The sequence below is a fragment of the Astatotilapia calliptera genome, chromosome 13 (genome assembly GCF_964374335.1).
Source record: "Astatotilapia calliptera chromosome 13, fAstCal68.1, whole genome shotgun sequence".
Lineage (NCBI taxonomy): Eukaryota > Metazoa > Chordata > Actinopteri > Cichliformes > Cichlidae > Astatotilapia > Astatotilapia calliptera.
In genome coordinates this window covers 3,219,490-3,243,440 of record NC_137434.1, presented here as the reverse complement: position 1 = coordinate 3,243,440, position 23,951 = coordinate 3,219,490, and the positions used below count along the sequence as shown (strand labels likewise).

At 41.1% G+C, this 23,951-nt stretch overlaps 2 protein-coding genes across 3 annotated transcripts in view; both read right to left on the bottom strand.

The window, feature by feature from the left end:
• Nucleotides 1-23,951, bottom strand: part of LOC113035126 (uncharacterized) — a 58,260-nt gene that overhangs the window by 11,188 nt on the left and 23,121 nt on the right. The gene's annotated exons all lie outside the window — the stretch shown is intronic.
• On the bottom strand, nt 18,838-23,662 carry LOC113018250 (uncharacterized). Its single transcript, XM_080288310.1, has 8 exons — nt 23,536-23,662; nt 23,182-23,264; nt 22,959-23,011; nt 22,629-22,671; nt 21,404-21,474; nt 21,113-21,202; nt 20,679-20,989; nt 18,838-20,563 (listed from the first exon to the last, which is right to left on the bottom strand). The coding sequence occupies exons 1-8, from the start codon at nt 23,660-23,662 to the stop codon at nt 20,346-20,348; spliced, it is 996 nt and encodes a 331-aa protein (XP_080144436.1). The 3' UTR covers nt 18,838-20,345.

The following is a 23,951-nucleotide window of genomic DNA, read 5'->3' as shown; positions in this document are numbered from 1 at the left end:
TGTGAAGATGCTGAATATTCTAATTAAACAGCAAGCACAGACAGTTCTTTGAGTCAACGGTGCTACTCTCTGATTGTTTCTCGTGCACTGAGAGTGCCCTCATTCTCATGTTGACCTGTTTACACCTCTGGTTGTGTCCCAGTGGTCCAAGCTGTCAAGACACACAGACATACACAGAAAGGGAGAAAGAGAGAGAGGACAAGCCCCTGGGCTGGTTCACAGCTGTGTGCTCTGCTTCACTTGAATGCACTTCGCTGCGTGCGCCATGAAGAGTGATGGACAAAAAGAGGGATAGTGTGTGTGCACGTGTTTGTGCCACTGTTCAGTATTTTACTCTGTAGTTTATTTTTCCATTTTTGTTAAGAAGAGATGGAAAAATGAGTTAGAAAAGAACAAGAGCAAAGAGAGAGAAGAAATGAGTGATCAAGGGAGAACTGGTCTTTTGTCCAGCATCAAAGGGCACAAAAACACACACACATCCGATAGGTGGTAGAGGGACAGAGCAGCAGCGTTTGTAATTTCTGCAATGCGCAATTATAAACACCCACGCTACCACACACACACGCACATGCAGGTGGTGAATATGTTGCATTTATTTGAATACATAATAGATAAACCAACCTTGGAACTAACACCTGGTCACTTGTGTTTCTCAGATGCTTGTATCTACAAAGGGATGTTAAATGTGTTTGTGTAAAAGTCCGGCAAGTAAAAATGATGATGGTCAGTGTACCAGAATACAAAAGAAAGCTCAATTAATATGTCAAATGTGCCTGGTTTGAAATAATAAGAGGAAAAAGCAGGCTTCAAAGCTGACTGGAGATGAATTGCCAGGGAAGCAGCTGTTGGCCTACTTAGCAGGCCTGTCCTTAACACAGGACCTCTGATCTCACACACATACGCACATGCGCACACAAGCACATTTGCAAACTTTTAATTACACAAGCTACACACATAAATTGAACTTGCACATGCAAAAGCAAGCTCCCAGCTTCTGTTGAACTTTGCCATCACTTTGCTGACCTGCCTGTGTGCCTCACCATTGTATGTGTGTAAAATTACACATTTTTGTGTGAACTCGTGATTTCACTGAATTGTGCCATCCCATCATCCAACAGACCTTCAGTTCAACCCTTAATGAAGTTTCCAGCTAAATGTTCCCAGGCCTTTTCACTTTCCTGACACACTTTCTAATAAAAGAGGTCCCAATATTCTGTGTAATATATAGTAAACCTGTACCGGCAAGGTTTTTATGTGAAAATAGGGGAGGTCTGTCAGCCTGCATCATAAAATGCATAAGGGAGATGCTGTAGATGAACAGCTAAATTCGTTCCAGTGTCAAGCATGTTTACATCTGGGAAATCAACTCCACCCATGCAAAACAACAAATCAAATTTTACATGCAAATAACAAAAGCAAATAACCCCCATGAGCTAAATCTAGATGACTGAATCTACATTTGTTATAATTTGAAGGTAATCAAGTAAGCTATTTAGCCTATAGTTGCTCAGCAACTATCAAAGATTAAGCTAATAGTTCAACAGTTTTAAACTGATGCATCCTCATTTGGTTTCCAAGACTAAGATGTGGAGATTGATACCACTCGCATGTTTGTGTGTTTGAAATAAAAGATATGATAACGAAATTTCAAAATTGTCCCATATCGGCACTAAGCACAGCTAAACACAACAAAACACAAAACAGTAAACTTTAAAGTGGATAAAAAGTGCAAAAAAGGTATGAATGATAAATTAAAGAATGAATGTTTATTCCACACGATTGCCCCCTAAAAAGTCCAGGGAAGTAGCCAATCAGGTCAGCTGTTAGCATTGATTGGGGTTATTGCCCTGTTCTAAAAGCTGTCCTTGAGTCTGCTTGTCCACGACCTCAGCAACCTAATTCTCCTGCTAGACGGCAGCAGCTTAAACACTCGGTGTCCTGGGTGTGTGCAGTAAGATGCCACGTGCCCCTTTGAGACAGCGAGTGCTGTACAGGTCCTTCGGGGAGAGAAGAGGTTGTCCGAGGATTTTTTTGGCCATATTAATGACCCTGAAGAAGAAGCATCTTCCCCCAGGCTATTCGGGCCCTGAACCAGGTGTAGGACTGAACTCTCCCACACACATCACATCTCCACACGCACTCTGGTTTTTCTTTTTGCATGCGTCTTATAATTTCTTTTTATTAATAAAATCTGTAAGTTTTTGTAGTGATCTGTAAATCTGTAAATATTACTGTCAATTCTTACTGTCATTTAATGGTTGGGCATTGCACAGCAATAAACATTTCACCTCATGTCATACTGTGTATGGTTGTGTGTGTGACAAATACAATTTGAATTTGAATGTAAAGTGCCTGTTTGTGTGCCACGGTGCAGCTGGAGAACCATACAGAGATGCAGTATGTATCAGTATGCAATATGTGCAAAACGTAAACGCTAAAAGCTACACCTCAGTCAAATATGCACTGTTGAATCTGAACTATGGAGTTCAATTATGGTTACTATGGTTATTCTTCTACTTGATGAAGTTGAAGAGTAACCAACATATTTACCACCCACAGATTTAACTTGGGTCAGCCGATATTTAACAAACTATATTTTCTTTCATTCATATAAGAAAAAAACACCTTCATTTACAAATGGACAAATCTCTCACTTTTCTGTTCAGCGTTCAGTTGCTGCTGATGAGTAACTCCTGTTTTCCTACCAGTGGGCTGATCAGGTTGCTGTTATGGAAATCACAAACCATCAACTTTTTTCATTTCAGTTCAATCCAGTTTTATTCACATAGCAATAATTCAAAACAGTATCTGGATTGAGATGCTTGTATTGTAAGGAAAATGTCAGTGAGAGAATCCCAGTGATTCAAGTGCTTTTTCATAGTGTTTGCCCTATGAGAACTTGAGAATTGAGAAGAATTCAGTTTTAACAGGAAGCAATAGCCAGCAGAGCCAGGCTAACAACTACTGAGGAGAAAGAGAGAGGAAAAAGGAGAGCACAGGACAAAACACATACTATGGCATATTGAGATTTGAGTGCAATGGCAGTGAAAAGAGGTGAGCTGATAAGAAATGCTCAGTGCATCATAGAAAGAACCCCAACTGCAACCAAGTCAGAAGAAATACTATCACTAACTGCAGATCAGAGCTGCAGTGAAGCTAAAGCTCTTCCAGTACTAATTTGTATTCTATTGTATTTAAGACTTCACTGGTGTGCCTCCTGTCGTACACACATTCGCTACCACCACAAACACAGTCAAATACTGGGAAACACAAACATCATTTACCAGAAATGAAATTTGAAATTTGGGCTACTGGATGAATAACAGCTGAGGGAGTAAATGTGATTACCTGACAACGCTAGCCTCTTTATTTCATTTTTCCTTTTCTGTCTTTTTTCAAGCTGTTTTCAACATCTTTAAAAACAATTTATGCCAACAATATGCTAACAAGCAATCTTAATAGTTGAGGTTTAAAAACAAATGCAGTACACTAGCTGAAATCATCTCATGCTGTACCTTGAGTATTTACTCATTTTGAATCAGGGAAAATTCAAACTGAGATGTGGTGGCATCCGTCAGGTGATTTTGCATTCAAGCAATTTTCCCTGCCTTTCATTCTAAAGAAAGAAAAAAACCCAGAGTGTATAGACTATGCATATTTAATTCTTCAATATATTAATTTTTTATGTGTGTTCAGGCTTAATGCTAAATTTTAGAGGTGAAACAAATGGACTAATGCATATACAACTAATGATACAAGAGGATATGTAGGATAATTAACTAAAAGGAGTTTGCACAAAACAGAAGCAAACAGGGGAAACAGTAAAGAATTCAAATCTTGCAATAAATTGTGAGATGTCATTTACATACAGGTGAACAGGCCTCTTGCAGAGGATAGCTTTAGAAAAGTGTCATACTTGGACAATGTGTATAGTCTTAGGTTATCAAAAAGTCATATCATAACTCATAAACATTAAATCAACAAAAGTTAATAACAAACCGTTATACTACAGGGTGGGCCATTTATATGGACACACTGTAATAAAATGGGAATGGTTGGTTATATTAAAGTCCTGTTTGTGGCACATTAGTATATGTGAGGGGGCAAACTCCTCAAGATGGGTGGTGACCATGGTGGCCATTTTGAAGTCGGCCATCTTGGATACAACTTTTGTTTTTTCAATAGGAAGAGGGCCATGTGACACATCAAACTTATTGGTAATGTCACAAGAAAAACAATGGTGTGCTTGGTTTCAACATAACTTTATTCTTTCATGAGTTATTTACAAGTTCCTCTTTGTTCACAGCCATTGACATGTCGAAGAGGTTAACACGTGAGGAGCGGATCGAAATTGTGTTGATATCTGGTGAATGGAATAACCGGATCATTGCAGCAGATTTCAATGCAAGACACCCTACGAGACCACCCATCTCCCATGCTACAGTTAGCAAACTGCTTGCTAAGTTTTGTGAAACTGGTTCAGTGTTGGATTTGCCAAAATGTGGACGCAAGAAAACTGTCACTAATGAAGAAACATCAGTGGCTGTCCTAGCTTCATTCAGCAAGAGCCCACAGCGTAGCACTCGCCGCATGTCACTGGAGAGTGGCATTAGTCGAACATCCCTTCGGAGAATATTAGCTACTCACAAATGGCAGCCTTACAAACTCCAGCTACTGCAGCATCTCAACGAGGATGACCCAGATCGGCGCACAGAATTTGCAGAATGGGCAAAACAAAAATTGGAACAGGACCCTCAGTTCACGCAGAAGATTTTGTTCAGTGATGAGGCAAACTTTTATGTGAATGGTGAAGTTAACAAACAAAACCACCACTATTGGTCTGACACTAACCCACATTGGATGGATCCCTCCAAGACTGTTGGAACAACAAAAGTGATGGTTTGGTGTGGTATATGGGGTACAACGATAGTGGGTCCATTCTTCATCAATGGAAACCTCAAGGCCACTGGATATTTGAAATTGCTACATGATGATGTGTTTCCTCTTTATGCACTGAAGCTGGCACGTTCCCTGAGTTTTTCCAGCAGGATGGTGCACCACCACATTATGGGTGCCAGGTCCGAGCATTCCTAGATGAACAGTTTCCTGGAAAGTGGATTGGTCGTCGTGGGCCAGTTGAATGGCCCCCAAGGTCTCCCGATCTGACCCCCTTAGACTTTTATCTTTGGGGTCATCTGAAGGCAACTGTCTATGGTGTGAAGATACGAGATGTGCAGCACCTGAAACTATGGATACTGGATGCCTGTGCTGGCATTTCTCCTGCAGTGTTGCTATCAGTGTGTGAAGAGTGGGAGAAGAGGGTTGCATTGACAATCCAACACAATGGGCAGCACATTGAACACATTTTATAAGTGGTCAGAAACTTGTAAACAATTCATGAAAGAATAAAGTTACGTTGGAACCAAGCACACCATTGTTTTTCTTGTGACATTACCAATAAGAGCCACACAGAATGAGGGACGACACGACAATGACTCAGAGAAACACAGGGTTTAAATACACTGGGAAGTAACGAGGGGAATGAGACACAGAAGGAGAGCGCAGCTGGGGGAAATCAGAACTGACGAGACAAGGAAGCGTAAACTGAACACACTGAGATAAGACAGAGACCCTCAAAGTAAAACAGGAAACACATAACACAGACTGAACAAAAGACACAGACTCACATGCAGGCACTAAAACAGAGGGAACAGAGATGTGGGACCAGGGCAGACACAGGCACTGACTGGACACGGGGATATAGCGGACAGGGGAGACAGCAACTAAGGATTACACAGAGACAAACCATAAGACATAACTCTAACAAAGAAACCAAAGAATAGAAATGATAAATAATATATAAACTCAAAACCCTGGGTCAACAACCCAGCCATCCTAACATGTATCCATATAAATGGCCCACCCTGTATAACCATATTATTGGTTCCAAAAGGCATTCACACCACAAACACTGTCAAGAGGTCCAGTTAGCAAAGGTGAGGCTCAGCAGACACAAGTTGACCACACTTCCATGTGTCAGGGTATTATCAATCAAAGCAGGCCCAATGCCCATCTGCTCCATCTCGTTACCAATCACAGAAAACAGAAAAGTAATAAAAGGCTGAAAAAACATATAAGAGTTCAATCTTAAGTAGGCTGCGTGAAAAGTGCTGCTGTAACAGTAGCACATCACTGGTCTATAGATTCTTACAGAAAACTGCTTACATATGCATAATGTGGAAAATGTATCCTAGTGGATACTGAAATCCACACAGGACTGTACACCACTTCCTCTCTTTTTCTTATTACTTTGACTTCATAAGCCTTTCCTGAAAAATTGCTTCCTTATCAGTTTTTGTCTTTTGTGTAGTGAAAAACTGTAAACAGGCTTATTTGGATTGAGTCACATTAAGGCAAAAATGCATCAGTGGAACATAAACTATGATCGCACAGAGACAGCAGAAAATAAGAATGTCATCACAAGCTCAGCACTGGCTTACTTGCTTTCTCTGCATTGATGCTATAGGCATGCTAGTTGTCCCGAGCTAATGCAGCCTGCTAATACAGGCTGGTTGGAAAGTGCACAATAGGCAGGTAAAAAAAACATTACAACAAAAAACTAGTATTATAAATAACAAATAACCCTAACCACCTTGGGGTTTTTGCTTGGATAATGTTATTCAATTTAATTATATGTCAGTTTAAGTAGTGATTAAATTATTTTCTTACTTTAGACAGAGGTGGTACATACTTCAGTTGAATTTGTAGGTTCTTGTACTGTACTTAAACATTCTTTTTTTTTTTTTTTTTTACTGAAAACAAGCCAAAAGCAGTTATACTGAGGTAAAGCTATGTGATGTTGAGTTATGTTAACTCCACAACCTTTCCTGTAACTAAGCAGCCATATGAATGCAGGTTTGACAGCTAACTCCGCAGTTCCCTAGCAACAAAAAAGGACACTTGGGCTCTTTAGGGTTTATCACTGAGGGTTACGTGTTAATTTAACCTAATACTAGGGAAGTTCTTTTTAAGCTCAGCTTGTAGGATTCACATCAGTGGTTGCACCTGTTTGTGAAAGAAATAACAGTTGTTTTCAACAGGCTCTATTTGATTTGGAATGCAGCTTATTCATCTGTACTGAATGATACACAAGAGGAATTGACTGACAGCGAAAAAGAGAAGTGAAAAAGGTACGCTTGCCTCCACAGACCCACTGCTTTGACACTTCAGCCAGGCTCCAGTTCTAGTACTATCCAGACATCATGCACAAAGTCACACCTTTTCTATACATGCAGCATTTATTCGGTGGCTGAGAGTCACAGGGAAATACACTGTGCTTTTGCATGAATATCTGAGTGGACTAGAGGTGACAGCAAATTCTTTACCGCCAGAGTGTGTGGCGGAAAAGATGTTTATATCATGTTCCAGTACATCTATATTAAAAACATTAGAAGCATATATGTGTATGATTTGTTCACAATATGGACACAGCCAAAGTCCTTTCTCTTGATTTGTGAATTTTAAAACAATGAAAATATATGGAGAGATATTATTAAGACCCACAACTTGAATTAGCTTGATCTTGACTTTTTCCCCTTGATAGTTAAAACATTCAGTTAAGTGCAGAAAAACATTTTACTTAACATAACACTTAGTAATGAGTAAAAGTGAAAAAAGCACAGAATTACCATCATATTCATGAAATATGCACACTTCCAATGTATTTCTTAGGACCTTGAATATCTTAGCAAAACAGAATTATTCTAAATCTGTTTCTTCCCTGTTTCTCAAACTTGAGACTCTGAAGCACTTGTTCTTTTGCTTAGCCGTAAACACAAGCATTGCAGATTTCTTCCAATCTCATTAGTCTGTTTGCACTGGTTTGTTTTATTTTGGCAGTTTTCCATGCGGAACAGTTTCTGTTTCCAAGAACGGATTATTATATAATATTATATAAGTTTCAAATGAAAGTCCTTCATTATTCAAGTTGAGACTGTAATATACACTCAACAAAAATATAAACGCAACACCTTTGTTACTGCTCCCATTCCCCATGGGATGGACGTAGAGACCTAAAATTCATTCCAGATACACAATATAACCATCCCTCCCAAACAGTGGTCACAAATCAGTCCAAATGTGTGGTAGTGGGCACATCTGCTATATTGAGATAATCCATCCCACCTCACAGGTGTGCCACATCAGGATGCTGATCTGACATCATGAGTAGTGCACAGGTGTACCTCAGACTGCCCACAACAAAAGGCCACCCTGGAATGTGCAGTTTTTTGCGCTATTGGGGGTCTGGGGACCCAGAACCGGTCAGTATCTGGTGTGACCACCATTTGCCTCATGCAGTGCAACACATCGTCGCATGGAGTCTATCAGATTGTCAATTGTGGCCTGTGGAATGTTGGTCCACTCCACTTCAATGGCTGTGCGAGGTTGTTGGATATTCGTGGGAACTGGTACACGCTGTCGTATACGCCGGTCAAGCACATCCCGAACATGCTCAATGGGTGACATGTCCGGTGAGTATGCTGGCCATGCAAGAACTGGGACATTCTCAGCTGTCATCTGCCCTGAACAATGTGAACCATGATTCATCCGTAAAGCACACACCTCTCCAACGTGCCAGACGCCATCGAATGTGAGCATTTTCCCACACAAGTCTGTTACGGCGACGAGCTGGAGTCAGGTTCAAGGTTCAAGGTTCAAGGTTCTTTATTTGTCACATGCATAGTTATACAAGTATAACACACAGTGAAATGTAGCCTGACACGCTCCTCGGCATGTGCAAAAATTGGGGGGGTGTAGAGGAAGAACATTATATATATATACATATAGTATATACACAGGGTGAATGTGCAGTAGTAGCAGCAAGCAGGTGAATTCTGTACATTAATATGAATAGACATCTGACTATTTTACAGGATAGACAATATAAACATATTTAAAATTAAAGGAATTGAAATGTACATTGTGCCTTGGTTTAGAGTGTCTGGAAGAGAGTCCTGTCTCAGTCAATTATAGATGATGTGAGAGTGTGTGTGTTTAGGGCACGGATGGCTTGGGGATAGAAGCTCCTCTTGAGTCTCTCTGTCCTTGCCCGGAAGATGCGGAACCTTCTACCAGATTGCAGAAGTTGGAACAGTTTGTTGCCTGGATGGGACGGGTCCTTCAGTATCTGCGCTGCTCTAGTCCGGCATCTCCTGGTGTAGGTGTCCTGAAGCGGGGGGAGAGCAATCCTGCAGCAGCGTTCTGCTGTACGGATCACTCTCTGGAGAGCTTTTTGGTCCTTCACTCAGCTGTTCCCAAACCACGATGTCATGTTCTGTGTGAGGATGCTCTCCACAGCGCCTGTATAGAAAATCCTGAGGATCTTTGGAGAGACCCTGAACTTCCTCAGTTGTCGTAGGTGATACAGGTGCTGCCTAGCCTTTTTGGTCTGGACCTGAATGTGGGCAGCCCATGTCAGGTCTGAGGAGATGTGGACACCAAGATACTTGAAGGACTGCACCCTCTCCACTGGAGCTCCATTGATGATGATGGGCTTGTAGTCTCTGTGCTGACCCCTTCTGAAGTCCACCACCAGCTCCTTGGTCTTGCTGACGTTCAGCTGGAGGTGGTTGTCCTGGCACCACGATGCCAGATTCTTCACTTCATCCATGTAGGCCGCCTCATCGTTGTTGGAGATGGCACCCAACACCACTGTGTCGTCAGCAAACTTCACAATGGTGTTGGAGCCATGGGTGGCCACACAGTCTGAAGTGTAGAGGGAGTAGAGCAGTGGTGAGAGGACACATCCCTGAGGTGCTCCTGTGTTGATGGTGATGCTGTTGGAGAAGCACCTGCCCACCCTCACCACCTGAGTTCTGCCAGTGAGGAAGTCCAACACCCATGCACACAGACGGCTGTTAAGTCCCAGATCCCTCAGCTTTGTGAACAGTCTGCAGGGCACTATTGTGTTAAACGCTGAACTGTAATCAACAAACAGCATTCGCACATAGTTACCCTGTTTCTTGTCCACGTGGCTGAGAGTGGTGTGTAGGACGTGGGTGATGGCATCCTCTGTGGATCTGTTGGATCTGTAGGCGAACTGCAACGGATCTGTGGTGTCTGGGATGGAGGGGGAGATGATGTTCTTCAGCAGCCTCTCAAACACCTTCATTACTACCGAGGTCAGTGCAACTGGCCGGTAATCGTTCAGGGATGAGGGTTTGCTGTTCTTGGGCACAGGGATGATGGTGGATCTTTTGAAGCATGTGGGGACCACAGACTTCGCCAGGGACTCGTTGAAGATGTAAGTGAACACACCTGCTAGCTGGTCAGCACAGCAGCGCAGCAGACGGCCGGTGATGCCGTCTGGCCCCGCCGCTTTCCTTGTGTTCACTCTCCTCAGTGCCGCTCGGACATCATGCTCCGCGATGCTGGTCACCGGTCTCTCGCTGATGACGTCACTGTCCTCGGTAGTCAGGCAGTAGATAGCATTAGCCGCCTGGCTAACCTCGAAACGGGCGTAGAACCGATTCAGCTCGTTGGTGAATGCAGAGTCGGCGTTGATCGGCGCAGTGTCCCTGGCTTTGTAGTCCGTAATGGTGCGTAGTCCGTGCCACATACTCCGTGTGTCACCCTGGTGGAAGCGGGACTCCACACGTTCCCGGTACCGGCGTTTGGCATCTCTCACCGCGCGCTGCACGCCGTATGAGGCCGCTTTGTAGGCGCTCATATCGCCAGTGGCGAGACCCGCGTTGTAGGAGGCGGTCCTGGCGTTTACGGCAGTGCGGATCGATCTGTCCATCCACGGTTTCTGGTTTGGGAATGTGGTGACTCTCGCAGTGGGGATAATCTCCTCCGCTAGCATATTGACGAAGCATACTGCTACTTCCGTAAACTCGTTGATGTCGACTGCGCATGCTCTGAACATGTCCCAGTCGACGTCGTTGAGTGCGTCCTGTAGCGTAGCTTCTGATTGGGCAGTCCACCGTTTTACCTCCCTCTTGGTCACGTCTTCCCTCCGTATGCTTTGTTTATACTGGGGAATGAGGAAGATGGCGTTGTGGTCAGACTTCCCAAAAGCCGGGTGTGAGACAGCTTTGTAGCCCTGCTTGTATGGCGTGTAGCAGTGATCCAAAATCCGATCCCCTCTCGTTGGACACGAGACATGCTGGTAAAAGTTTGGCATGACTTGTCTGAGGTTCGCTTTGTTAAAGTCTCCTGCTACAATGAGGGCTGCGCCCGGGTCCTTGTTTTGAAGCGAGCTCAGCACATCATGTAATTCGGACAAAGCCATACCTGTGTCCGCTTGGGGTGGGATGTAGACCGCCGTGGCGATGACTGAGGTGAACTCACGGGGCAGATAGAAAGGGCGGCACTTAATGCTCAGGAACTCCAGATGTGGCGAGCAGCCGCTGGAGAGAGTAGAAATGCTCCTGGCATCACACCACTTTCTGTTTATCATGAAACACACTCCCCCACCTTTGGTTTTGTTCGACTCTGCCGTTCTGTCCGCGCGGAGCACAAAGAATGAATCCGACGGAGTTACGGCCTGGTCCAGCATGGTGGGGGTCAGCCATGTCTCCGTGAAGCACAGAATGTTGCAGTCCCTCATGTCACGTTGGAAGGTGACCCTTGCTCTTAGGTCATCGAGCTTGTTCTCCATGGATTGTACATTGGCCAGTAGGATACTGGGCAGTGGTGCGCGATGCGCCTGCTGTCTCAGTCTGTTCCTAATACCAGCGCGTTTTCCCCGGCGCTTCTTTGTTCTGCGCCTCGGATGAGCGGCCCGTCCTTTGTTGTTTTCCGCGCCGCGTAGAATCTCTGGCGGCCAGTTTACAAGTGATCCGCTGTCGTATACTATAAGACTAGAGGATTTTGGGATGTAAACCAGAGCAAAAAATAGGTAAAAAACAAGAAAAGTGGATAGTCGGAGCGGAGCGGTCAGGAAGGCGTCTGGACGTGGCCGCGCCATCTTGTGTCAAAATGTCAAGACCCCGATGAGGACGACGGGCATGCAGTTGAGCGTCCCTGAGACGGTTTCTGACAGTTTGTGCAGAAATTGTTTGGTTGTGCAAACCAATTGTTCCAGCAGCTGTCTGGGTGGCTGGTCTCAGACGATCTTGGAGGTGAACCTGCTGGATGTGGAGGTCCTGGGCTGGTGTGGTTACACGAGGTCTGCGGTTGTGAGGCCGGTTGGATGTGCTGCCATATTCTCTGAAACGCCTGTGGAGACGGCTTATGGTTGAGAAATGAACATTCAATGCACGGGCGACAGATTTGGTTGAAATTCCTGCTGTCAGCATGCCAATTGCACGCTCCCTCATTGCTTGTGGCATCTGTAACATTTTGCTGTGAGACAAAACTGCACATTCCAGGGTGGCCTTTTGTTGTGGGCAGTCTGAGGTACACCTGTGCACTACTCATGATGTTAGATCAACATCCTGATGTGGCACACCTGTGAGGTGGGATGGATTATCTCAATATAGCAGATGTGCCCACTACCACACATTTGGACTGATTTGTGACCACTGTTTGGGAGGGATGGTTATATTGTGTATCTGGAATGAATTTTAGGTCTCTACGTCCATCCTATGGGGAATGGGAGCAGTAACAAAGGTGTTGCGTTTATATTTTTGTTGAGTGTAGTAGGGTTGTGTCAATGGACAATGGATGGCAATCACAGCATTCAAGCATATTTTACCAGTCTAGATAATTAATATTATTATTACTATATCATCACTAACCCCAATGTAGTTTCATGTTAGCATCTCTGCATTTAACATGCCCAGATGTGCATACAATTCCCTGCACTCGCTCCCTCCACAAAACAGTGCAAACAAACTAATGAGATTGGAAGAAATTTGCAATGCTTGTGCACTGATTCATCATCTCAAAACCAGAGACGAAGAAACAAAGAGTGGGTGTTTCTCTGTTAGCCTGGTTTTAAAATTGAATTTAAGGTAACAGTGCATTTTTAGAGATGGTCTGTCCTAGGGCTGGGCGATATGGCCTAAAATTCATATCGTGATATAATTTGAAGCATGTGCGGTAACGATATATATCACGATATATTCTTTTCTTCTGTATAACGTATTTTCCGCACTATAAGGCACACTGAAAATCCTTTAATTTTCTCAAAAATTGAGAGTGTTCCTTATGTTTGAATTCTGGTTGTACTTACTGACCTCGAACTGATTTTGGCGTGCAGAAATCTGTTAAAAAATGTTTTAGTACAACTTTGGTAAGCCGCACTGCTTGATGGATTGTCAGAGCATTACGGCTGCCGTAGTGAGGAGCTTCGCGGAGTAATCTGGGTCCAAAACTCCGTCCATTTCAGGTCCCAAAGTCAAACGAACACTAAGAGTTAAAAACGGTCTAAATTCTCTCATCTTTAATTAAATCATCAACGTTGCTGCTTTATCGGGTGTAACAATTACGTTTTACAACCATGCATCCATGAAAACAGAATTTATTAAATTTAACGCAGTTAGAAGTTAACAGGAAGTTAGCTCGCTAGTTTAAACCTAAACATTTCATACCATGTTCTGACTGAGAGATTTTTGAAACGAATTAAAACGTACAGCTCTGCTACCACTTCCAACATAAATGAAGACAGAAAACTAAACAGCAGTGGCGTTTGCAGGGTTACTGAAGTTGGACTACCTGGTATATAATGTTGTGCTACGTGATTGCTAGCTAACAGCTATGTTAGCATAACATTAGCACAGTGAAGCTGGAGGATGAACGGCAACTTTTTTTCCACTCCATAAAAGTTAACGTGAGGGATTCTGGTGGTCAGGGACAAATGCAATCGCATAGCAGGATGCTATACATATATAGCTCAGTAGGTAAAGTGGTAGGTAAAGTGGTCGCCCCATGATCGGAAGGTCGGCGGTTCGAATCCACTTAACGGCTACCCTGAGGTACCCCTGAGCAAGGTACCGTCCCTACACACTGCTCCCCGGGCGCCTGCTTAGTGGGCTGCCCACTGCTTCACTGAGTGAATGGGTCAAATGCAGAGAAAAACAAGTAATTTCCCCATGGGGATCAATAAAGTATCCATCATTATTATTATTATTATTATTATTATTATTACACGGGCCAAACTTCATTCAGGAGAACAATTGAGATTATTCATCCACAATACGAGGTTAGTTATTAATATACTGCAACAACATGGGAATAGAACAGCTGCGAGAGAATTCAACATTAATGAATCAATGTTACGGAAGTGGAGGAAGCGTAGTTTTTGGCTTTCCCCATATTTCAAAAGTGCTTCATCTCTTTGCTGTGACTGTCGCCCGCCATAATTTGCAGATGATAATGGTTATAGCCGCTGCGATGCTTTCGACCAAAACAGGCGCAGCTTGATGACATAATCAACATGCGCTATCGCGATAGAGCGATATAGTCAAAATCTCTATAGCTGGCCAAATTTATATCGTTTCTATTGTATATGGTTTATATCGCCCACCCCTAGTCTGTCCCCTAATAAACTTTTTTCATTCTTTGTAGTTGAAAGACTTTGTTGTGCATCCATAAGGCGAAGACTGGTGGAAGACAGGCAGAAGATAGAATGGGGTGGAACCTGGAATCCAGTTAATGAGCAATATGATAGTCAGATTAACACATAATACTAAGTGAAATAATTTTTCATGTACTGCAGCCTGGTATTGCTCCCAGCTGAAAGCATAAAGATACTTGGTCACCAGTATGAAAGCAATAAAGAATGTCAATAAAGTTGTAGTCAAGATCATAAATCTACATTAGCTGTATTTACCAGTAAGAAAAAAATATTTGATGAAGTCAAATATTTTTGTTTCATAAATAAATAAACTTTAAAATGACTTCAAACTTTTGGCCAGTATATATATATATATATATATGTGTGTGAAACACTTAATGAAAGACTAGTGTAATTTCTACAAAGAATGAATAGGAAGTAATTGGAAGAAGGTATAGATGCATGTTTGTTTTACCCAGTTACTCACAGTGATCATGAACGGCACAGCGACCTTCAGCTTGGCACACAGCTCTTATGACACATCACCAAGGTAAATACTCACAGCCTGCGTCAGTCTATCAGCATGCGTCATGCACTAGTTAGTCGTCAGACAGTTTTTATTCAACGACAGATGACAGACTGCTCTTACACACACAAACACTAAATTGGGCAGATTGTAGAGGCTTAGCTTGCACTGACTGTCCATTCCAAACTTCCCATTCCCTTCCCTTTCCCCCCAAAGAAGGAATTCAGATTGAGGCAGTGAAATCTCCCTTCATTTTGGCTTGCTGAATCTTCATCCAAACATACCACTCATCTCCACCCTATGTGTTTTCTCTCTCTGTGGAGATGAAAGACGATCAGATGTAGGTTTCATCCTTGTAGTAACAAATGTTACGTCAAATTATGAAATCAAACATCTCAGGCTAGAATGGAATATTTACAAAATAATTAAAAGTACCATTAGCTCTAATATGAAATTAGTGCCATCCAATTCCGCAACTCCTTTTCAGTGCTCATTTTCCAACTCTTATAGTTGCCATAAAGTATTGCTTTACTCCTGGAACTACATTGCTGCAAACCAAATACTTATATTCATAATCCCTAACACCAATAGCATAGCTAAGGGAGCAAAGTGAATTTTACTCTTTTGCCAAGTTCCTCAAGAGTAATTCTGGAAATAATTCAAGATAATGTCTCTGTTAGGCCATTTCTGCAGAAATAACCAGGCCTTTACATGTAGAAGTTATACACAGCAGGTTCTATTTTTCTCAGTTTCCCATAGAGCTGGGCGATATGAGATTTTTTCATATCACGATATGTTTTTTTCATTTCAGGCGATAACGATATCTATCACGATATAAGCCAAATATACGGTGGCCCTGAAGTGCAAATCACACCAACAAATTGCTAAACACAACAACAAAATTGAGAGGCCCTGAAGTGCAAATCACACCAACAAATTGCTAAACACAACGACAAAATCGAGAAACAAAAAAACAAATGGAGAATCACAAAAACAAAACTGAGAATCACAAAAACAAAATTGAGAAGCACAAAAACAAAACTGAGAATCACAAAAACAAAATTGAGAAGCACAAAAACAAAACTGAGAATTCAAAAACAAAATTGAGAAGCACAAAAACAAAACTGAGAATCACAAAAACAAATCAAGAAGCACAAAAACAAAAGAAGAATCACAAAAACAAATCAAGAAGCACAAAAACAAAAGAAGAATCACAAAAACAAATCAAGAAGCACAAAAACAAAAGAAGAATCACAAAAACAAATCAAGAAGCACAAAAACAAAAGAAGAATCACAAAAACAAATCAAGAAGCACAAAAACAAAAGAAGAATCACAAAAACAAATCAAGAAGCACAAAAACAAAAGAAGAATCACAAAAACAAATTGAGAAGCACAATTACATTAAGAAAACCGGAACGGGTAGGTACCAGTCGGCAACAGGAGACATCACTGATTGGACGTCCGCGCTGTTCATCTTTGGAACCGGAAGTTACTCTGCCTGTGGCGCATTTTTTTCAAACATGAACATTAGCGGTGACCCAAACATAGCTGTCGCTATTCGAGAATATTTTGATTCAGGACATACATACGAGGTGATACTGGATATGCTCAAGTGTAATCGTGACATTTCAATTAGTATGCGTACACTGAAAACGCATTTAAAAGAATCTGGACTGTACAGACGAGGCAACTATTCTCCACTTCCTGAGGTGAGGCGTGCCATTTTGGCCGAGCTTCGAGGACCAGGACAATTGTTTGGATATCGGACCATGTGGCAAGTTCTCAAACAAAAACACAAGCTGCGTGTCAAGCGTGATGTAGTTATGAGGCTGTTGAGACAACTAAATCCTCAAGGAATCGCTTTGAGAACTCGAAGGAGGTTCACAAGACGCACGTATCACTCCATGGGGCCCAATTACATATGGCATGTAGATGGCTATGATAAACTGAAACCCTTTGGCTTGGCCCTGTCAGGATGTATAGATGGCTTTTCAAGAAGACTGATGTGGCTTGTGTGTGGAGCAACAAACAACAACCCGGCTGTTATAGCTCACAATTATATAAACTGTGTAAAGAGTCTTGGTGTGATACCAATGAGATTACGAACAGACTTCGGGACTGAGAATGGGACTATGGCAGCAATACAGTGTACCCTCCGTCACGCGCACACGGACTATTATGCTGGATCGTCAAGCCACAGTTACGGATCATCTACTGGGAATCAGCGCATCGAGTCATGGTGGTCTTATTTCAGAAGAGGAAGGTGGGTACATTTGTGTCTGGTAGGTGTAAGCTACAGTGAAAGCTGATCAGATCGTTTTTTTTTACATGCATTTAAGAAAATAGAGTAGCGTCCTGCTGGACGTGTTGAAAAGTTGGATGAGATAGACGTTAACAGCCGTCACTTTATTGCAGGAACTCAAAATGGTCACTGTCAGCTGTTGTGCCGAAATGAGCATGCTTGCCTAGATTTAACGACGCCAATACAAAATGAAAAACTCAGACCAAACTCTCCACTCCTCACAATCAACACACAGAACAGAGTGAAAAGAATACAGCATTTTTAACAAGAACATTACTGCAGGGTCGCTACAATATTTATGGAAAACTAATATGCATTACTTTGTTTGACATCCATTTGTGGCATGTTTTAAATGGGACCAAAATGTAACAAACCCTATAAAATGACCAAGAACAAAGCTAAATTGATTCTTAAATATTAATTATATACCCAGGTCTCAGTTTTGGATGGACTTGTTTGGAGACCTAAGAGACTCTGGAAACTTAAATGGAAGCCACGAACACCAATGCTTGCTGAGATTCTGCTTCAGAGGGGTTCTACAGAAAGACCTGGATGAATGCAAAGACCTCTGGAACAAACACAGGATCCGGCCAAGCAGACTTGCATCGTGTCCAGGGGGGATTCCAAACGAACTCTCTCTTGCCTCACAGGTATTTGAGTTCTTAACAAAATGAATTAACCTTTTGCATCAAACTAAATGCAAGGTGTTGTTATTGCTTAAGTTGGTTAATATATATTCATAATTTTACACATAAGTATGATACAGCAGTTTATAACATGTCACTGCATGCGTTGATTTATATAGTTCCATATTGTCAGCAAAAAATCCTTCACTGTTCTATTTTCATTTTGCAGATATGGTTCAAGAGACTGTGGATTTGCTGTTGAGGAGAGGGAACTGGATGTGTTTCCCGAGGAGGGGCTACCGGTTGGATTGTGTGGTGATCCAAACATTGAGGAATATTTACAACAGGCTGTACAACAAAACACACTGCAGCAGCCACAAGACTGGGAATCGGCCACAGAACTGTATTTGGCCCTGAAGGACATAGCTGGGTTTTAGATACCAACTGAACTTCAGTTTGTAATGACATTTGTCAGAGTTACTCTGACGAAGACACACACTGTGTTGAAACGTTAGTTTCTTTCCTTTTTTTGCACCTAATAAAACCTTTGGACTTGAGTGCTCCAGCCCTTCTGTTTTTCCTTCATTTTTTTAATGTTAGTAGTGTTTCCTTTCCCTCTTGCTAAATTGAATATAATATTGTTCATAATATACAGCAACTGGCATGAATTTAAATATTAACATTTAACCACAAGGAAACATTTACAATTTTCTTTAATAAAACCATTTACAAATAGTGTCCAGCATTTCTGTCACTTTTCCAACATACACAATATTAAGAAAAAACAACTAAATGTTTAACAATATGGAAGTTGCTTAGGTTCAGCTGCCGTTGGCACACTACTTAACAGGGTAACTCAGAAACTGTAACTTGATGACCTTGCTGATTTAAGAACATCCAAATCCTGGAGCATTTTGAATTCCAAAGTCCATGTTGGCCTTAAAGATGCCATATGAGTCACAGATGGGTAGCTTCAGAGTATTTGCACAGGTGTTTGCAACTGGAAAAGGCGAATCACTTAAAAACTGGATGCATGGTGGTGGTGTCATTCCTGCCGGTGGAACTGCCGTCAGCCCTGTGGCAAACATCATCAAATCTTCCAGACACACTGCTGTTGCCTTCTCTGAAAGAAGAAAGTAAACACTGTAGTACATTACAGAAAATTAATTTCCTTACCTCTCCTTTCATAAAACTATAAACAAATAAAAACGGCCATTCAAACCTTCACAATCAAGGAGATAATCTGCCCAAAAGCCAAGTGTTAGGACCTCCTTATGCCGCTTGTTGCTTCCTGCTGGGCTGAGATCTGGTCTGAACATGCTCTCCAGTTCTGAAGCAGTCAGGGCCTTTGCAGAGAAGCATAGGAGTGGGGCCAGCACACTGGAATGTTTTTGCAGTGCACTTAAAAAATTCAGACTTTCCAGTCCATCTTTAAATCTGCAAAGGATAGACAAATAACTAATAATTGGTTTATAGCTATGACTATTGCAGTCTTCTAAATTGTGTTTAAATGACTTTACCTACTAGATCTTTCATTATAAATTTGGACAGATTTCAAATGCATACACAAAAATAATTAATAGTGCTCATAAATTAACTGTGACAGCAAAAAAAGAAGAGCTCATTGGGATTTCAGCATTTAAAAAAAAAAAATAGTGCTTTCACACTGGAATAAACAAGTGTGTCGAAAAAGGGATCACCTCTTTTTATAAATAACTGAAAAATTAATCATGTTGCATGACATTATTATGGGTCATTGTGAACAATAAATGTATACTAAATTAGAGTTTTAGTGTCAAAAGGTTAATAGCGTGCAACAGTGGCTCAGGAATTAAGTTGTTGTTCATCAGATCACCGGATGCTACCGAATCAGTTTTTTCATATACATCTGAAGGTCTGAAAATGTCAGTGGCTGCTGTGATGAGCAACTGGCCATCCTGAATTTAAAAGGAGTAATGAGTTTACCGTTGTATGACACTTTGGTTTCTTTCAAGGATGTACCATCTGAGGTATTCCTCCACAAATGCTTGTTTCTCACAAGGCTTGACATTTCTGAGGCATCCAGCAGTTTGGAAGATTGTGCTGTTTTGCAAAATAAGATTATGCAAAGACTCCTCTGATTCAGCTTTCAGGACCTATAACAAAAAAAAAAAAAAAAAAAAAAAAGGTTTACTGTAAGAAAAACAAAAATAATTTTCACTACTTTTACGATTCATTCAAACATTGGATTAAAGAAATAATCAATTTGTTATTTCACTTGTGTTGTTGGGAGGTGGAAATCTGTCCTTTCAGATTACAGAATCTACCTTGAACCTACTTTCAAGATATGATCCAACACGGATAACTGTTATCCTGATTTAATCTTTTAAACTGGCCCCAAGTGTCTTCTAAGTAAACCCATTCCCTGAGCCTAGGTAATTTTCTACCTGATGTAGAACTTTTGTGATCTCCTCATCTTGCACATCTTCTACAGTGGCGCTGAAACTCTGATTCCCTGTGATGTGGTTGACCAGGTTCTTGGAGAGGAAATGTGGTGCTGGTCCCCCATGCACAATGGATACAGCGATCATCTTTCCTGCTAAAAAGTACTCATCTTGCCTGGCAGCTGTAATACAGGGCACATAATTATCATGGTTAATTGCTATTAAATATGCTAATGAAAAAAATAAGCCAATTTTTATTAAAATTTCCATTGTAATAATTACGGAGAAAACATCCACCTCTTGAATTATATACAAGATAACGGCTCTCTGGAGGTCCATCAAAGATGGGGCGATTTCTCAGACTGCCCATAAGAAGTGTGAGGAATTCACGCCTCGGGCCACCTGTATCCAAACCGTCTTCAAAGCTGCCAGCATCATCATTAAACTTGATGAACATGTCGTAGTTGTCAGAGTATGTGCTGCGTCGAAATCCTCTAACAGCTCCATCCCATACAGCTGACCTTGATATATTGAACCTGCTGACCTTCTTGTGGTCAAGTTCCAGTGCCAAATTTGCAATAATTTCATGTGCCTCCAAATTGGTGTCTCTAAAAAAAAAAGAAAAAGGGAAACTTATTTTTTAAAGGTGTATATACTTCTCTCATGATTGCATGATGTCTTGTACAGAACAAGATGGCGGTTAATTGGATTCAAATGTTTAAATTACTAACACAGGTTCTTCTGGGGGCTCAGCTTTGGCTTCGTTAGGAGTAGGATCTTCATCATCAATCACAATCGGTTCAAACAGCTGTGTGTAGTTTCTGCAGAGTGAAAACATGTACACAAAGTGTAGATGCAAAAATACAAATGCATAAACATGCAGTTCCACTTTTATAGAACGATTCTACTATTTATTTTTCTGAAGAATCAAATGTAAAAGAGTCAAACTACATACATTTATAATAATTGTGTGTATATATTTTGTGCAAACCTCTGGAATAATTACTCAAGATACAACGCACCTGTAACAGGAGCTCTCGACAGTGAGGCATTCAGTAGTGCCTGTATCGTTTTCTTCTTCCAAATCTATGACCTGGAAATACAGAAAAGAGGATGAATGAAAATTCATATTTGACCAATTGATAATTATTTTAATATAGGGAGCCTAAGTCTCCTCCCCTTCTGGTCTGCTCGTGGGTCCCTGAACAAAAGAAAAATGAATGGAAGTGAATGGAGCTATAAAAGTTATTTTCTGGTCTGCTTTGCCTTACTCTCTGAATCACACATATGTTGTACTTCAATTTAAATAATAAATAATTGTGTTTCGACTATGTCTGTAATGTAATTTGAGATTTGTTAGCTTGTAAAAATTTGTCCTTAAAATGACTACAAGTCAGATGTCGCAAATATGATGTCGCCTCAGAAGCTTTTCTCCCCCAGCGTAGCTGCTAATTATCACATGGCCAGATTTATAGTGGTTTTCTCCACATCATCCTGGAAGAAGGATTCGAAGCTCGCTAAACAAAACTAAGCTTTTCCTCTTCTCTGTGTCTGGTTCGATGATGTCAATTTTGTGAGACGAACATTTACATTTCGCCACGTCTTTTCAAACAAAACATAAAATAACCTTTGCCACCTGTCGCTTAAGCACTTTTTGGCATCAAAATGTGTTTATATACTTCACGGACATCATATTTTAAATCCATTATACACATCAAACGGGATCAGAAAATAATTTTTATTGGCTCATAGACTCCTATTTTTTTAGCAGTATGGGACCCATGGTCCGGAAGTAGATGGATGTACCTTAGGTTTCCTATCCCAATAGATTATCTAAAGGTACAGTAAGTAAGAATGAAATAAGAAATCCTGTGGTCAAATTTGTGTACTACAGTCTATCTTTATAAACAAACGAGTGACTCTCCCTCCTCCCGTTCCATGAGTTTCATGGCTACGGATCAGCGCCAGAAGATTCTAGATGACAAAGACGAGTCATACACAGTTAGTTTCAATGTAACCTTCCTTCCAACATGATTGAGACATTAGACTGCTTTGTGATTATTTCACTTAGTGTACCTTTAAGGGGTGGATGTTATAATCTATTGATAGTATGAAAATTGATGATGTGAAATGCATTGTATAATAACAATGAATGTAATAAGCAAACAGTGAATCGTCATCTAATTGCAAAGTAAAGGCGGTGGAGATTGTCTGCTGCACTGTTTTACTAATAAAATAGTTTTTTACCTGTTGTACTTCATTAGCAAGCACAAGATCCCCAGCACGCTTCCTTAGAGAACAAAGAAAAGCATTATTGTTGTGTACTGTGAAAATATTAATTGACACTTTGAAAATATTTAAGCATCTTGATTAACAAACAAGCAATACAAGTATTATGTAGTCCATGTTCCAAAAACCATATACAGAATGAATGACTGTGTGTTATACTCGTATAACTATGCATGTGACAAATAAAGAACCTTGAACCTTTAACCTTGACAAAAGTGTATATCTCATTAATACAAAAGTTTAGGCAAAAAACAGTAAAAGATTACATGTTCTTAAAATATCACTTACTCATATTCTGCCGCTTTCTGTAAAGGACTGCTTTCATGTTGAAGTTCCCATGGCTGAAACAAAAACAAACACACGCACGCACGCGAGCAAGCACGCACGCACGCACGCACACACACACAAAATGTATTTCACATTTAACTATTAACTGTTTTACTGAACTGAGGCAAATGGTGGTGGCTAAACAACAAGAAAACTCTATAAAAAAAATTTAAATTGTACTTACCAGTGTATCAGCAAGATCAAACTCAGAGGGCCTTTTAATAACAATCTCGGGGTCAGAGTCAGACAAGTCTGAGTTTTCTCCAACTACAAAACATGAAAACAAATCAAGCTAAGCAAACTAAATTCATACTAATGTATGAAACTTTATTTGATCATGAATAATAGATTAATACGAAAGGCATAAAGTTAGCATTTAAAAATCATGACTCAGTAGATCCAAAAATGGCTGAATTTCATGTTTCCAGGAAGAAACATAACATATACAAGCTAATTTAGGCAGCAATGGTGGCAGAGGAGTTAAAAGCCCGCCCTGTAATCAAAAGGTTGAAGGTTTGAGCCCTGCTCAGTCTGTCACAGTCGTTGTGTCCTTGGGCAAGACACTTCACCCTCCATGCCAGGTGGTGGTAGTGGGAGGGATAGGTGGCATCTGTGTACAGCAGCCTTGCTTCAGTCAGTGAGTCCCAGGACAGTTGTGTCCACATTGTAGCTAATCACCAGCAGTGTGTGAATGTGTATGGGTGAATGACTGGTTTTGTTGTGAAGTGTCTTGGGGGGGTTGTAGAACCCTAGAAGTTGCTATATCAAATACAGGCCATTCACCATTTTAATGTAGGTATGCTATTGACTTGCGTGCTTTATGCGTAATGTTATCATTTTACAATTTCAAAATTAGCAGTTGTTGAAACTAAGGGAATGTGTGTCAAAATCAAAACAAACATTAGCAGCTTACCATCTTCAAAGTCACTCTTCAAGCAGATGAAAACAGTGATT

Coding starts and splice junctions, on each gene's coding strand:
- LOC113018250 (XM_080288310.1), bottom strand. CDS start 23,662: ATGTGGACACAACTGTCCTGGGACTCACTGACTGAAGCAAGGCTGCTG. Junction 22,672..22,958: donor CAGAAAGCGGCAGAATATGA/GTAAGTGATATT, acceptor TTGTTCTCTAAG/GAAGCGTGCTGGGGATCTTG. Junction 21,203..21,403: donor GTCGAGAGCTCCTGTTACAG/GTGCGTTGTATC, acceptor TTCACTCTGCAG/AAACTACACACAGCTGTTTG.